This window comes from Austrofundulus limnaeus, unplaced genomic scaffold, assembly GCF_001266775.1.
Source record: "Austrofundulus limnaeus strain Quisiro unplaced genomic scaffold, Austrofundulus_limnaeus-1.0 Scaffold119, whole genome shotgun sequence".
NCBI lineage: Eukaryota > Metazoa > Chordata > Actinopteri > Cyprinodontiformes > Rivulidae > Austrofundulus > Austrofundulus limnaeus.
The window spans coordinates 1,058,768-1,071,339 of record NW_013952521.1 but is presented as its reverse complement, the minus strand read 5'-3'; the positions used below and the strand labels follow the sequence as shown (position 1 = coordinate 1,071,339).

The 12,572-nt window shown below is 42.9% G+C and overlaps 2 protein-coding genes across 4 annotated transcripts in view; both read right to left on the bottom strand.

Moving 5' to 3' along the window:
* The window catches only part of grnb (granulin b), an 8,976-nt gene extending 7,067 nt beyond the window's left edge, over nt 1-1,909 (bottom strand). The window contains exons 1-5 of one of the 3 annotated variants that reach the window (XM_014014822.1): nt 1,821-1,885; nt 1,463-1,526; nt 927-1,070; nt 557-697; nt 213-326 (exon numbers count right to left, since the gene is read on the bottom strand). In XM_014014822.1, the coding sequence (XP_013870276.1) occupies nt 213-326; nt 557-697; nt 927-1,070; nt 1,463-1,468 (405 nt within the window). In that variant the 5' untranslated portion in view covers nt 1,469-1,526; nt 1,821-1,885. Of the gene's footprint in view, nt 1-212; nt 327-556; nt 698-926; nt 1,071-1,462; nt 1,527-1,820 lie in introns of all 3 variants that reach the window. The other 2 variants (XM_014014824.1, XM_014014823.1) reach the window with 2 other exon arrangements.
* A 364-nt stretch (nt 1,910-2,273) lies between these two features.
* Nucleotides 2,274-12,572, bottom strand: part of fam171a2b (family with sequence similarity 171 member A2b) — a 12,315-nt gene continuing 2,016 nt past the window's right edge. Inside the window, exons 2-8 of the mRNA XM_014014821.1 lie at nt 11,523-11,750; nt 11,341-11,433; nt 11,102-11,260; nt 9,378-9,557; nt 9,099-9,212; nt 7,563-7,689; nt 2,274-7,473 (exon numbers count right to left, since the gene is read on the bottom strand). Coding sequence (XP_013870275.1) covers nt 5,991-7,473; nt 7,563-7,689; nt 9,099-9,212; nt 9,378-9,557; nt 11,102-11,260; nt 11,341-11,433; nt 11,523-11,750 — 2,384 coding nt within the window. The 3' untranslated portion in view covers nt 2,274-5,990. The remainder of the gene's footprint in view (nt 7,474-7,562; nt 7,690-9,098; nt 9,213-9,377; nt 9,558-11,101; nt 11,261-11,340; nt 11,434-11,522; nt 11,751-12,572) is intronic.

Genomic DNA, 12,572 nt, shown 5'->3' with positions numbered 1-12,572 from the left:
CATCTGGACTTTTTAAATCTTGATACTAATAACCTGTTTTTGTTTTAATCTGTTCGTTTTCAAAATATCTGAATTAAACCAGTTAATCCTTCTCAGCTGGAGTCTTGGATCAGACYGGTTCTGATCGGTTTCAGAAACGACTCATCGTGCAGCAGAGGAACAGAACAGGAGTGCACGCTGAGCTAAAGGATGTTTTACAGAACATGAGGGACCTTCGCTAACGGGCAGCAGCCCCAGGAGCTGTCAGGAAGCTGGCAGCAGGTGGTGTCGTCAGGACATTCAGACTGCTGATCCGGACACATCACGGCCCGAACACCCAGCTGGACCTGACAAACACCACGGACCAACACAAACATGGATTAAAAAAACTATGTAATCAATGCAGATGAATACAATACAATTTTTATAGCTAAAACCCACTTTATAAATCCTGTTTTCAGACTGAAAACACAGATTATTATAGTTTCAGGGTGATATTTACTGCCTGTCAAGAGTCTGAAGTTCACATAAACCACTCCAAAATGTCTGACAAGACAGGAAACAGGTTTGTGTTTACCTGAGAAAGGAGAGGGGCGGGGCGGGCTGCGAGTCGCTTCCTCCAGGGCAGAGAAACGGTTTTATTCACACATTTCTGATGAACTAGATCACACACCGTCCCCTCATAGCAGCAGTGGAGGTGGTCCGAACAGCACTCTGCCTGCAGAGGGACACAAATCAGGTTTAAACCAGCTGAAACCAAACAGGAGGAGTSCTGTCAAAATGGTTGATGAGCATTTTTGTGCCTAAAATCAGCAGCTAACCCAGTACATTTTAGCATGTATCTATTTAAACAAGTTATTAAATCCACATTCTTACTGATCAGTGTTTCGTGACATATTTTTGCTAAGAAGAGGCAGAAACGGATAATTCCCAGGCGGGTGGCTCACATGTGGCAGTGGGCAGCAGGCGTATCCCTCCTCCATGTTCTTGCAGCAGGTGTCCTCGTCTCCACACAGGCCTCCATCAGGACAGACCAGGGCTGAGCCCAGGCCCAGCAGAACCAGAAACAATAAAACCCTCATCTGCAGAGCCTGAACACGACGAGCAGGAAACAGATCAGTCAGCAGCTGAAACGGTTTCATCACCGTTCTTACACAACATAAACCTCTGAGAGTTTTGTAAAGAGGATTTCCTCATCAAAAACAACTTTTGGGATGATTCACGTTTAACATTTATTATTTATTAATTACATTGTTTATTGTTCTTAAGTCTTATAAACTCACTGTAATTAATTCTGCATGTTTGTTCGAATCTAAAAAAAATCTCGAGAATTRATCTAACAGGTAATTGTGTGTTTGCATATATTTACAATGTTCAAGTGTGACACATGAAAACATTTAAACATGTGATTAAAGATTATTAAACTACTTTCACATGTAAATGTTAACATCAAAATTTTCGTCCAGTTGTGCTTTTTCTTTACCATCATTATTTCGTTAGCTTAAGACGTTATCAATGATGAGCACAGCGTTGCATACTCCCCAAACCTAAAGAAAACAAACATAAACTACATTTATAGCCTTGATATTGAAGGTATGCTCGGAAATATTTCAAGATAAATATCCCTTGACAGTAAAAATAACTTTTCGAAAATCTAAGCCTGAAAATAGCATGCTAGCCAACGTTAGCTTTCATAATATATTTAAACTAATTTAGCCTAGCATGCTAGCTACCGTTCGCTTCCGTAATCCAAACAAACTGATTCAAATTAGCATGCTAGCTAGCAGTTAGGCTAACTTTGAATGACGGTTTCTCGGCGAAGAAAAAATAAATGTTCTTACCTCCTGTGCCTATTACAGAAACGCTCAAAGAGATTTTTATCTGCACGTAAATTTACTTTACAGCATGTTTACAGACGCTCTGTGCACAAAGGGAAAACATTGACTGATCACATGACACGGTCGCATGTGACCAGGCGCCATATTGAGTTCTTAAAAGGACAGTACACCTGAATAAACAAGCAGCTGAAGCTATTTTACTTATTTTCCCATCATTTTTGTTAGCGTTAGTTTAGCTAATAAAGGCATTTGGTGCTTCTAACCCAACAACATTTATTTGTTAATTACTAAACTAATGAAAAAACAGTTTAAATAAAAATAAATACATTTAGGTTCAGTCATAAGGACCCAACAAAAGCACCGAATCCACATAATTTTCTAATATTTCTATATGCTCTGTCATGGAAAACCTAATTTTGCTTTGTTTTTCAAAGAAGCGTTTCAAAACACCCGACAGACTGTGAGAACAAATTTATTTCTATTTTGTTTCATGTACAGTACAGAAAATGTACAGTTCACAAACAACTGACCAGGTTTATGAAGCAAGTAATTTTACAGCACAAGATGGACGCCTGCAGTTCTGTCCTCAATAAGCACAAATAAAACCCAACCAAGTGGTTTAAAGTGTCTCCTATAGTTCCTGTCACTGTGTGAATCATAAAGTTCTGCTTAGAAAAACACTGTGGGGGGAAAAAAAAGGAAATTACAGAACAGAAAAGCCACAATTTGACAAATAAAATTCATAACTGGTCCATTAAAACTTTACATTTACAGGGGTGGACAATTCCTCACATTTCATACAAATCACATTTTCAGTTTGTACTGGAGGCGAGTTATGAACAGCAAGCGAATGATAAAAAAAACACATTCCAAACATTTTATTACTTTGACACAAACAACAGAAAAACATAATTTTCTCTCAATTCACAGTCGCTGATGTGTTCGTAGGCAGTGATGCTAACAGCAGAGCGTGTTGGTCAGTATGTTATTATTGTAAACATTTATGACCGGAAGTCATTTTTATCAAAGTAAGAATAAAGCAGCTCAGTTTTTATGAAATATGGATGTGTGGAGTTTAGTCTGGATCTTACTACCAGTTTGTGTCAAAGAGATTTCAGTTCGGTTAATCAAAGWTTCAGAAAAGTCAAGTTAGTTACTCAGAGTTGAGTTTGAGCTGGAAGCTAATCTGAGTCAAGCTAAGAGCTGTTCAAAGATGAGCTATAAGTTACTCAAAGTTGAGCTAACAGCTACTCAGAGTTGAGCTAATGGCTACTGTCTTCAGAGTCAAGTTAAATACTACTCAAATAGAGCAAACAGCTCTTAAGAGTTGATCAATTCAATTCAAATTCAAAAATACTTTATTGATCCCAGAGGGAAATCAAATAGCTGGTTAAGGTTGAGCTAGAAGCTCTTCAGAGTTGAGCTAACAGATACTCGGTGTTGAGCTAAGACCAACTCAGAGTCAAACTAAGAGCTACTTAAAGTTGAGCTAASAGCTACTCAGATTCAAACTGTGTTACTCAAAGTCAAGCTAAGCTACTCAGTGTTGAGCTAAGAGCAACTCAAAGACTAAGAGTTACTCAAAGTTGAGATAACAGCTACTCAGAATTGACCTACAAGCAACTCAAAGTTGAGCTAACAGATACTCAGAATTGACCTAAGAGCAACTCAAAGTCTAAGAGTAACCCAAAATTGAGCTAACAGCTACTCAGAAATGAGCTAAGACCAACTCAAAGTCTAACTAAGAGCTAGTCAAAGTTCAGCTAACCGCTGCTCAGATTCGAGCCAACTGTTACTCAAAGTTGAGCTAACAGCTACTCAGAATTGGCCCAAGAACAACTCAAAGTTGAGCTAACAKCTACTCATAACTGACCTAAGAGCAACTCAAAGTTGAGCTAACCGATACTCAGAATTGACCTAAGAGCAACTCAAAGTCTAACTAAGAGTAACCCAAAGTTGAGCTAACAGCTACTCAGAATTGAGCTAAGACCAACTCAAAGTCTAACTAAGAGCTAGTCAAAGTTCAGCTAACCGCTGCTCAGATTCAAGCCAACTGTTACTCATAGTTGAGCTAACAGCTACTCAGAATTGGCCCAAGAACAACTCAAAGTTGAGCTAACAGCTACTCAGAATTGACCTAAGAGCAACTCAAAGTTGAGCTAACAGATACTCAGAATTGACCTAAGAGCAACTCAAAGTCTAACTAAGAGTAACCCAAAGTTGAGCTAACAGCTACTCAGAATTTAGCTAAGACCAACTCAACGTCTAAGAGCTACTCAAAGTTGAGCTATCGGCTACTCAGATTCAAGCTGTTACTCAAAGTTGTGCTAACATAAACTCAGTGTTGAGCTAAGAGCAACTTAAAGTCAAACTAGGAGCTACTTAAAGTTGACCTAACAGCTACTCAGTTAGACTAAGAGCATCTCAAAGTCAAAGTAGGAGCTAATCAAAGTTGAGCTAACAGCTACCCAGAATTGTCCCTAAGAGCAACTCAAAGTCTAACTAAGAGTAACCCAAAGTTGAGCTAACAGCTACTCAGAATTTAGCTAAGACCAACTCAACGTCTACTCAAAGTTGAGCTATCGGCTACTGAGATTCAAGCTGTTACTCAAAGTTGTGCTAACAGATACTCAGTGTTGAGCTAAGAGCAACTTAAAATCAAACTAGGAGCTACTTAAGGTTGAGCTAACAGCTACTCAGATTCAAGCTAACTGTTACTTAAAGTCAAGCTAAGAGCTACTCAGAGTGGACTAAGCCGTTTTTGTAGAACATTTATTTTTGAACTTTCAGATTAGAAGTCAGATCAACTTCTAAATGAAAATTTCTTCCCAACTCTCCAAACTGAGATCCCTCTGACTGCTATCTGCTGCAGGTAAGATACTGACTGTTCAAACCACTCCACATATCCTCATTAAAAAACATGAACTACCACCTTCAGGGCTAACTCCTTGTGTTTATATAACAGAGTCCATTTGGCACCACAAGTCAGTGCATCTGTGAAGAACGTTTTGTGCCAAATATCTTTAATAACGTTTGCAAAAAGATGTAAATAAAAACACCCTATTCTACACGTTACATGCACGTCATATACACTCAAATCTTATAGAATTAGCCATTTACAAGGTTTCTGAAAAAGAGGAAAGATACAAGAAGTTTATATATATATATATATTCAAGGATGGAAAAAGCCACAAGAAAAGTTGTCATTTTTGGCAGGCGTGTTGTTGGATGCAGTGAACTTCTCGGTGAGCCTGCTGGACTTTAGGTGACGACTAACTGCATTTTAAAAGCCGTGCCCGTCACTCGATCCTACGTGAAAGAAGGCACTTACAGGAAAGGAGTGGTACCGGCCCCCGTCTACGAACCACCACGTGGATCTCAGCTGGGAATCTTCAAGTAAATTAGTGGTTTACTTGGTGAGTCGACAGCCCGTAGAACTGGACGGGAGGAGAGGGGGGCGGGGCTTTGGGTGCCTTCTGTTAATTTCATACATTCAAATGCATGCAATCTTTTTATAACAAACGTCCGGGCGTATTTACACAAAGATGTCTCTGCTGGCTCAGAAAATTTCATATGAGGAAGGCAGAAATCTGAAGCTCAGGCCGAACTGTTTATCGTTGTAATAAATTTAATGAAAAAAAGATGAGATGATTATATTCAGGGGGAGGAAGATGAAGCTGAAACTATCTGTTCACGACACGACTTTATGATTCAGTAAATGTTTCCTTAAAAAATGTTTTTAATTACAATTTGTGACAAAGACGTGAATGTTTGTGTAAAATTAGTGCAGAGACGGGGGGGATTTTTTATCAGCTACAGATTTATAAATCCCTTTAAAAAGTCATTCACGTCAAACAATCATCAATCAATCRGTTATTAAAACATCCACAGGTGCTCCATTTTACATCCTGCTCTATAAAATGGCTATATCCAGAGTCAGCAGACTTGATGGCTCAGGCGACAGTTCAGTGGCGGGACAATAAACGGGACAGATTCTACAGAAACCAGAACCGACAGCGAGACGATGAGTGAAAGCACCTCACCACAAAAGGTTCGACAACAACCAGGAAACGGGTGAAGCAGAGGTTGTGCTTTTTGGGATCTTTCTCTTTGAGCTTCTTCGCTTCTTGAAGCGGACCGTCAAAGGTCCAGAGTTCTGCAAGTCCAGAACCGTTATTTCCTGGGGTGAAAGACCATGAGGGGTCTGTCTTCGATCTTCTGCCACGGACTCTTCTTGTTCTCGTCTTTGTCGTCGGGGTCGTCCTCGGGGCTGGTCATGGAGTCGCGGCGGTTCTCGCTGTTGCTGCTGCGGCTGCTGTTTCCTCGGCTCCGCCCCYTCCTGGTGACGGTGGATCCGCGAGAAGACGGTCCTTCGTCCAGAAGAGGGGTGAGGGAGTTCTCCTCGGGCGACACGGGGCGTCCCTCGCTGCTGCTGGGCTCGCTGTGGTCCTGGTAGGCCAGCTTGGAATAATTCTTCCCCCCTCCACCGCCGCTGCCGACACCATGACCCTTCCGTCCCCCCGACCCCCAGCGCTCGTCTTTCCCCTTCCGGTTGGCAGCCAGTTTTCGCTCTTGGGACTCGAGAGGCGGCTCGAGGTTGACGTCTCGCTGGGCGCTGCCAGAGCTGCCTCCAAACCCSCCGCCGCCGCTGAGGTCATTGCTGACGTCGATGTAGGAGTGGCGGACGTGGGCGTTGGCGCGCCCGTCCAGGGAGATGAACCAGGCCCGCGGGTGCTGCTTGACGCCCAGCTCCAGCAGCTTCTTCTCGGTCAGAGCCTGCAGCTCCCCRTTCATCTGAGCCATGGTGGAGTCGTTGAAGAGCACGGGGATGGTCACGGCGCCGCCGGAAGAGTCGGACGCCCAGCTGGGCTCCTCGGAGTCGTCGCCCTGGGATCCACCCTGCTGCTGCTGCTGGCCTTGTTTCTGGTGGTGGTGCTGCTGACCCCCGCCCACCTGCGTCCCGTCCTTGTCCTGGTCCTTCTGGTCTTTGCCGTCCTTGGCGGAGAACTCGGAAGGCAGGCGCATGTAGTGAGCCGGGATGACCAAGGTCGGCACCATGCTCCGGTACATGTTCTCCTTCATCTGGTCGATGGAGCTGCAGAAGATGATCTGACCCGGCTGGGTGTTGAGGGAGGTGGGTCTGGCGAGGCTGTCTGCTGCYGCGGCCGAGTACTCCGGAGGTTTGTCCGACTGACTCGGCACGTAGCCCTGAAAGCGAGGCGGGGACGGCGGATCGGACGCGTATCCTCGATTGTCGTTGGCGTTGTGATGTCTGTGATACTCGGACTCTTTGCCCTCTTTGGGGCTGTAGCTGCGGCTGTAGTCTTCGTGCAGTAAGGGGTTGTCCAGGTTGTTGGTCTCCGTGGCTCGTGTCACCTTCATGGGGAAGCTCTCCCCCCGCTGGGAACTGGACGCATTTTTTCCCTTTCCGTGTCGCAGCTTGTGAGCCGGAATGTGCTTCGTCAAGTCCTCCCTCGAACTCTGATAGTCTCGAGATGGGGACAAGTCCGACTTGTCGTTGGACGGTCCCGACTCCACGTGGCCTCCGCAGATCAGATTTAGGCGTGAAGTAGACGTACCCTGGTCTCTCTTAGCTCCGTTTAGATTGGACGCGTGGGGTTTTCCTTGATGTCGGCGAGGTTTCAAACACCTTCGTCTGGAAGGAGAACAGACAGAGWTCAGAATCCAAAGAATCAGTTCACATAAACAAACAACTTTCTGTTGATGAAAACCTAAAAGTGAGACCTGCAGTAGTAAAGCAGCACACAGAGCAGGATGAGGACCAGCAGGGCCAGTGAACCCAGGATGGACAGCAGGAACAGGGTGTGGTAGGTGGTGATGTCCCTCAGGCCCGGATAAGACAAACCGAAACCTGCAAAATATTTCATTAATTACAAATCAGAAAGTCATGTTGTCCGATACAAAACACAAATTTTATCTGAAAGAGAAAGGAAACAGATATCTGTATGATAGAGATTAATTTAAAAAGTTGGCTAGAGAGACAAAACAACTCCTGGTGAATTAGCCTCAGTGCATGCAGTTAGCAAAACATTTCAAACAATGTTTTATTGAGCAAACTGTAACAGCACAAACATCTGTTTTCCAAAACAAACAATAAAATATAAATTGTCCTCTCATAATGCTAAAACGCTTTAGTTTGAGTTGGTTCARATGGTGGAAATTAGCTTTTTACTGCTAGCTTAACTGTGTGGCCGTTAGCTTGACTCTATAGCTGCTAGACTGACCATGAAGCTACTCAGATGACTGTAGCAATTAGCTTGACCGTGTAGCCTTTGGCTTGATTGTTTAACTGTTAGCTTGACTGTAAAGATGTTAGCTTGGCAGTGTAGTGGTTAGCTTGGCTATGTAGCTACTAACTTGACTGTGTAGCTGGTAACTTGATTGTGTACATGTTAGCTTGAATATGCAGATACTAATTTAGCTATGAATCTGTTAGCTTGAACGTGTGGATTCTTACTTGACTGTGTACCTGTTAGCTTAACTGTGTAGCTGTTAGCTTGACTATGTAGATATTAACTTGACTTTGTACATGTTGGCTTGAACGTGTACCTGTTAGCGTCAATGTGTGGCTACTAACTTGACTGTGTTCCTGTTAGCTTGACTGTGTAGCAGTTAGCTTGGCAGTGTAGTACTTAGCTTGACTCTATAGCTGCTAGATTGACCATGTAGCTACTCAGATGACTGTAGCTGTTAGCTTGAGCGTGTAGCAATTAGCTTGACTGTGTAGCCTTTGGCTCGATTGTTTAACTGTTAGCTTGACTGTAAAGATGTTAGCGTGGCAGTGTCATAGTTAGCTTCACTATGTAGCTGCTAACTTGACTGTGTAGCTACTAACTTGATTGTGTACATGTTAGCTTGAACGTGTAGCTACTAATTTAGCTATGHATSTGTTAGCTTGAATGTGTGGCTACTAATTTGACTGTGTAMCTATTAGCTTGACTGTGTACCTGTTAGCTTGACTGTGTAGTACTTAGATTGGCAGTGTAGCTGGTAACGACTGTGTAGCTGTTATCTTTAGGTTGCACAGTCCAGAACTAGGTTTATCTGATATTAGCATTTAGCAACCCGTTATTAGCTGTGCTCTAACAATTACATCATCTGTGTGCATCAAATAGACAAAAATTAATTTGAGAGAAAAAGGAAATAAGTAAAAACAACAACTAAAAGACTTTTTGTCACAACATTCTAAGAAGTACCAAAATAAAAAGTTTTGTTTTTATAAATATGATTACAGGAARAAGAGAATAAAAAGGTGAGTACCTGAAGACGAAGGAAAGGCAGCTAGCCAGTATCCCATTTGAGGAACCACAACGTTCCACACAAACTGYGTGCCGTCCTTTTTGATGTAGCCTGTACCGTTCCGAACCCACAGTCCTGAAAATAATATTTATAATCTACATTATTATACAAGTAAAGCTTTAAAATACAACTAAACTTCAGAGCACATAAATAGTTTAGACTTTCTATTTCAGGAGGGTTATATAACTTCATGTCAGCTCTGCTGCTCCACAGCATCAATGATTGATGTGTTTTCCTCACCCGTCTTTGGCTGATACAGCCAGGCAGGTATGCTCGTGGCCATCCTGTTCCGGGTGTCAGACGGCAGCGGCACAGAGATGTGGATCGGTTCTGAGACCTTGATCGCGCCGCCATCTTTGTCAAAGAGTTGAATGCTGACCACAGCGAGAGCTGTCAGGTCCATCCATCCGGTTTCTGCCCCTGAACAGAAAACAACATCGACTTATTACATACAGTTTAATCYTGAGAGACCTGTCCAAGGCGTTTGACACAGTTGACCATARACTACTGATAAACATCCTGGAACACTCTGGTCTATCRAAACAGGCAGTCTCTTKGTTCACCAATTACCTGACCGATAGAACACMGTCGGTTCATGTGGCCGGATCCTCYTCTACATTCTTAGATGYTGTCAAAGGGGTGCCACAAGGCTCTRTTTTGGGTCCCATTCTRTTCTCAGTATACATCAATGATTTGTGCAGCAATTTGTCAAACGCCTCCTACCATTTTTATGCAGATGATACCATCATCTACTGYTGTTCATCCTMCCTCAGTCAAGCTTTCAMCTKTCTTCAGGACACTTTTAATATCATTCAGTCACRTCTKCAAAAACTTAAACTGGTCTTAAATGCTGACAAAACCAAAATAATGCTTTTATCTAATAGAAGACAGCAAACATGAAGCCCACTACAAACTGAAACCCAACAGGGAAAACAAACAGAAATGGTCTCCACTTATAAATAMCTAGGTTTCTTGATTGCGACTTGTCATTCAAAGCCCACATCACTAAAATGGCCACTAAGCTCGAGTTGAAACTAGGTTTTTATTACAGAAACAAATACTGCTTCTCATGGAAAGCTAGGAGATCATTAGTACCTGCAACATTCATGCCAACATTAGACTCCGGTGATGTGCTACATGAGTGCAGCATCAAAATACCTGCAGTCCTTAGACTCCATCTACCATAGTGCTCTACGGTTCATCACAGACTCCAATTACCTTATTCATCACTGTGAACTGTATGTCAAATCTGGCTGGTCATCTGTCACTGCTCGCAGATACACTCAATGGACATCTCTAATCTATAAGATCCTCCTGAACTTAGTCCCATCATACCTTATCACCTTAATACAGACAACATACACTCATTGTTGCCTGCGCTCCAACAATCTAGTACTGTTGTCAGTTCCTCATGTCAGAACTGAACTAGGGAAAAGAGTGTTCAGCTTTGCCGTCCCCTCAACCTGGAACAAATTACAGACTGAACTGAAATTAGCAAAACTCGTCTCGCCGAGATCCTTCATTTCAACCCTTACAGATAAGAGTTTGACAGCTGCCTATGTTTGTCTTAAACACTATTTTCCTACTGTACGTGTCACTTCTGTTTTTCTGTCTGTACTCAACCAAAACTTGGTAATTTAACTCTCAAATATCATTTCATTAAGTCTTGAAACTACTAACAAAGCCTAGATTATTACTTATTAATTACTTACTGTTTAATTCTACTGTATTTTATGTTTATTTTTTATTTTCTACAATGTAATGTTTGTGTCAACCACCCTGTGATGTGTGCTGCTGACCTCTTGACCAGGTCACCCTTGGAAAAGAGATCTTGATCTCAATGGGTTCTATTTGGTTAAATAAAGGTGATTGATTGATTGATTGATTGATTGATGATCTTTACTTTATTCTAATGCAATGAAATAATCCCTCTAAAGTGTCTTTGTAGGCAGATGGACTCAGACCTGAGCTGTTGGTCTCCTGGCCTAGGAGGAAGGGGAACCCGCCGATCTCGTACTGACTCCGGGCCGTGGTTAGCGACGCCGACAGCGCTGTGTAGTTGGAGCTGGACGGCAGGTGAATGAACTTCCTCTGGAGCTGAACCAGGGGCTGGTTCCGAGCTCCTGAAAACGACCAACAAAAAGYTGGTGAATCCTAAAGCTGAAAACGAATACACCGGTCAGGTTTTGGAGTCCGATCTCACCTGGTGACCCAGAGAGAACCTGCAGGACGTCATCGTACAGGATGAGGGTTCCCGGCCTCTCGGCGAGGAGGTACAGGCTGACCGAGGCGTACACTGAAACAGAGGTTTTATAATAACTGACACAATAGCATCAACATTTACACTTGAAGGAAACCGTGACGGCTGAAGAGCTCTGGACCTACACGGGATCCGGTTGGAGTGCCACGGYGCCGAGTTGGTGATGTAATCCTGTTTGGAGGCTGTGATGATGACCCAGGTGCCGGCCCGGTACAGGAAGCTGACTCTCACCACGCCGTCGCTTCCAGCACGACTCGACGCCAGGAGGGTCTGATTTCCCTGAACTTCCACCTGAGCGCCCGCTAACGGGGACAGGTCGCTGTTGTCAAACACCTGCACTTTTATTTCTACCTCTGAAAGATAAAAAAAAAAAGAAATGTTAAGAGTTTTCATTAATGGGATCAAAAAAAAAAAAAMCGAAAAAGTTCACAAGACTTTATTTTAGCAGATAAAATATGTTTTTTCATCTCTAATTTAATTAAACTGCATGTTTGAGGTAGTAATTACAGYTGAGCTTAACTCCATTTATCAAGTCACCTTTGGCTTCATTACAAGGACRAACTCATTAAGCAGCAACATAATGATCACAACCCAAATTACCACTGGGCCCATGCATGAGTGGGTTATKAAAGTAAAGACGGCAGCATTAAAACACAWAAAGGCAAAAATCAGCTTTYAAATTTAAGAGGTACAGTTTACATCTGTTTGCCATCTACACCCATGACTAACCCCCCTCCTGCTCCAACAMCACCATCATTAAATATGCAGATGACACTACTCTGGTGGGACTTGTGGAGACTAGCTGTTGGTATCCTCCACCATGGAGAGTGTGCCATCACTGTGCGGTACGCTGGCTCAACCACTACTGACAAATAACTGGCTGCCTCCTCGACAATATCTCCAACAACTGCTGTATCTCAGGGGCAAACAGGATTTTCAAAGACCACCTTCATCCTGATCGTCTGCTCGGCCTGCTGCCCTCCTGCTGAAGGCACAGGAGCATTAAAGGGCCCGTGGCATCAAATTTTTGTAATAAACATAAATGCATTTTTGTAAAGATAGCATTGATAACATGTTGCAATACAAATTTCACATCGCTCAGATGAACGGTTGTTGAGATTTTTGCCTGTGAATTAACAGGAAGTGATGTCAAAGGGGAATGTCAGCATGTAAAC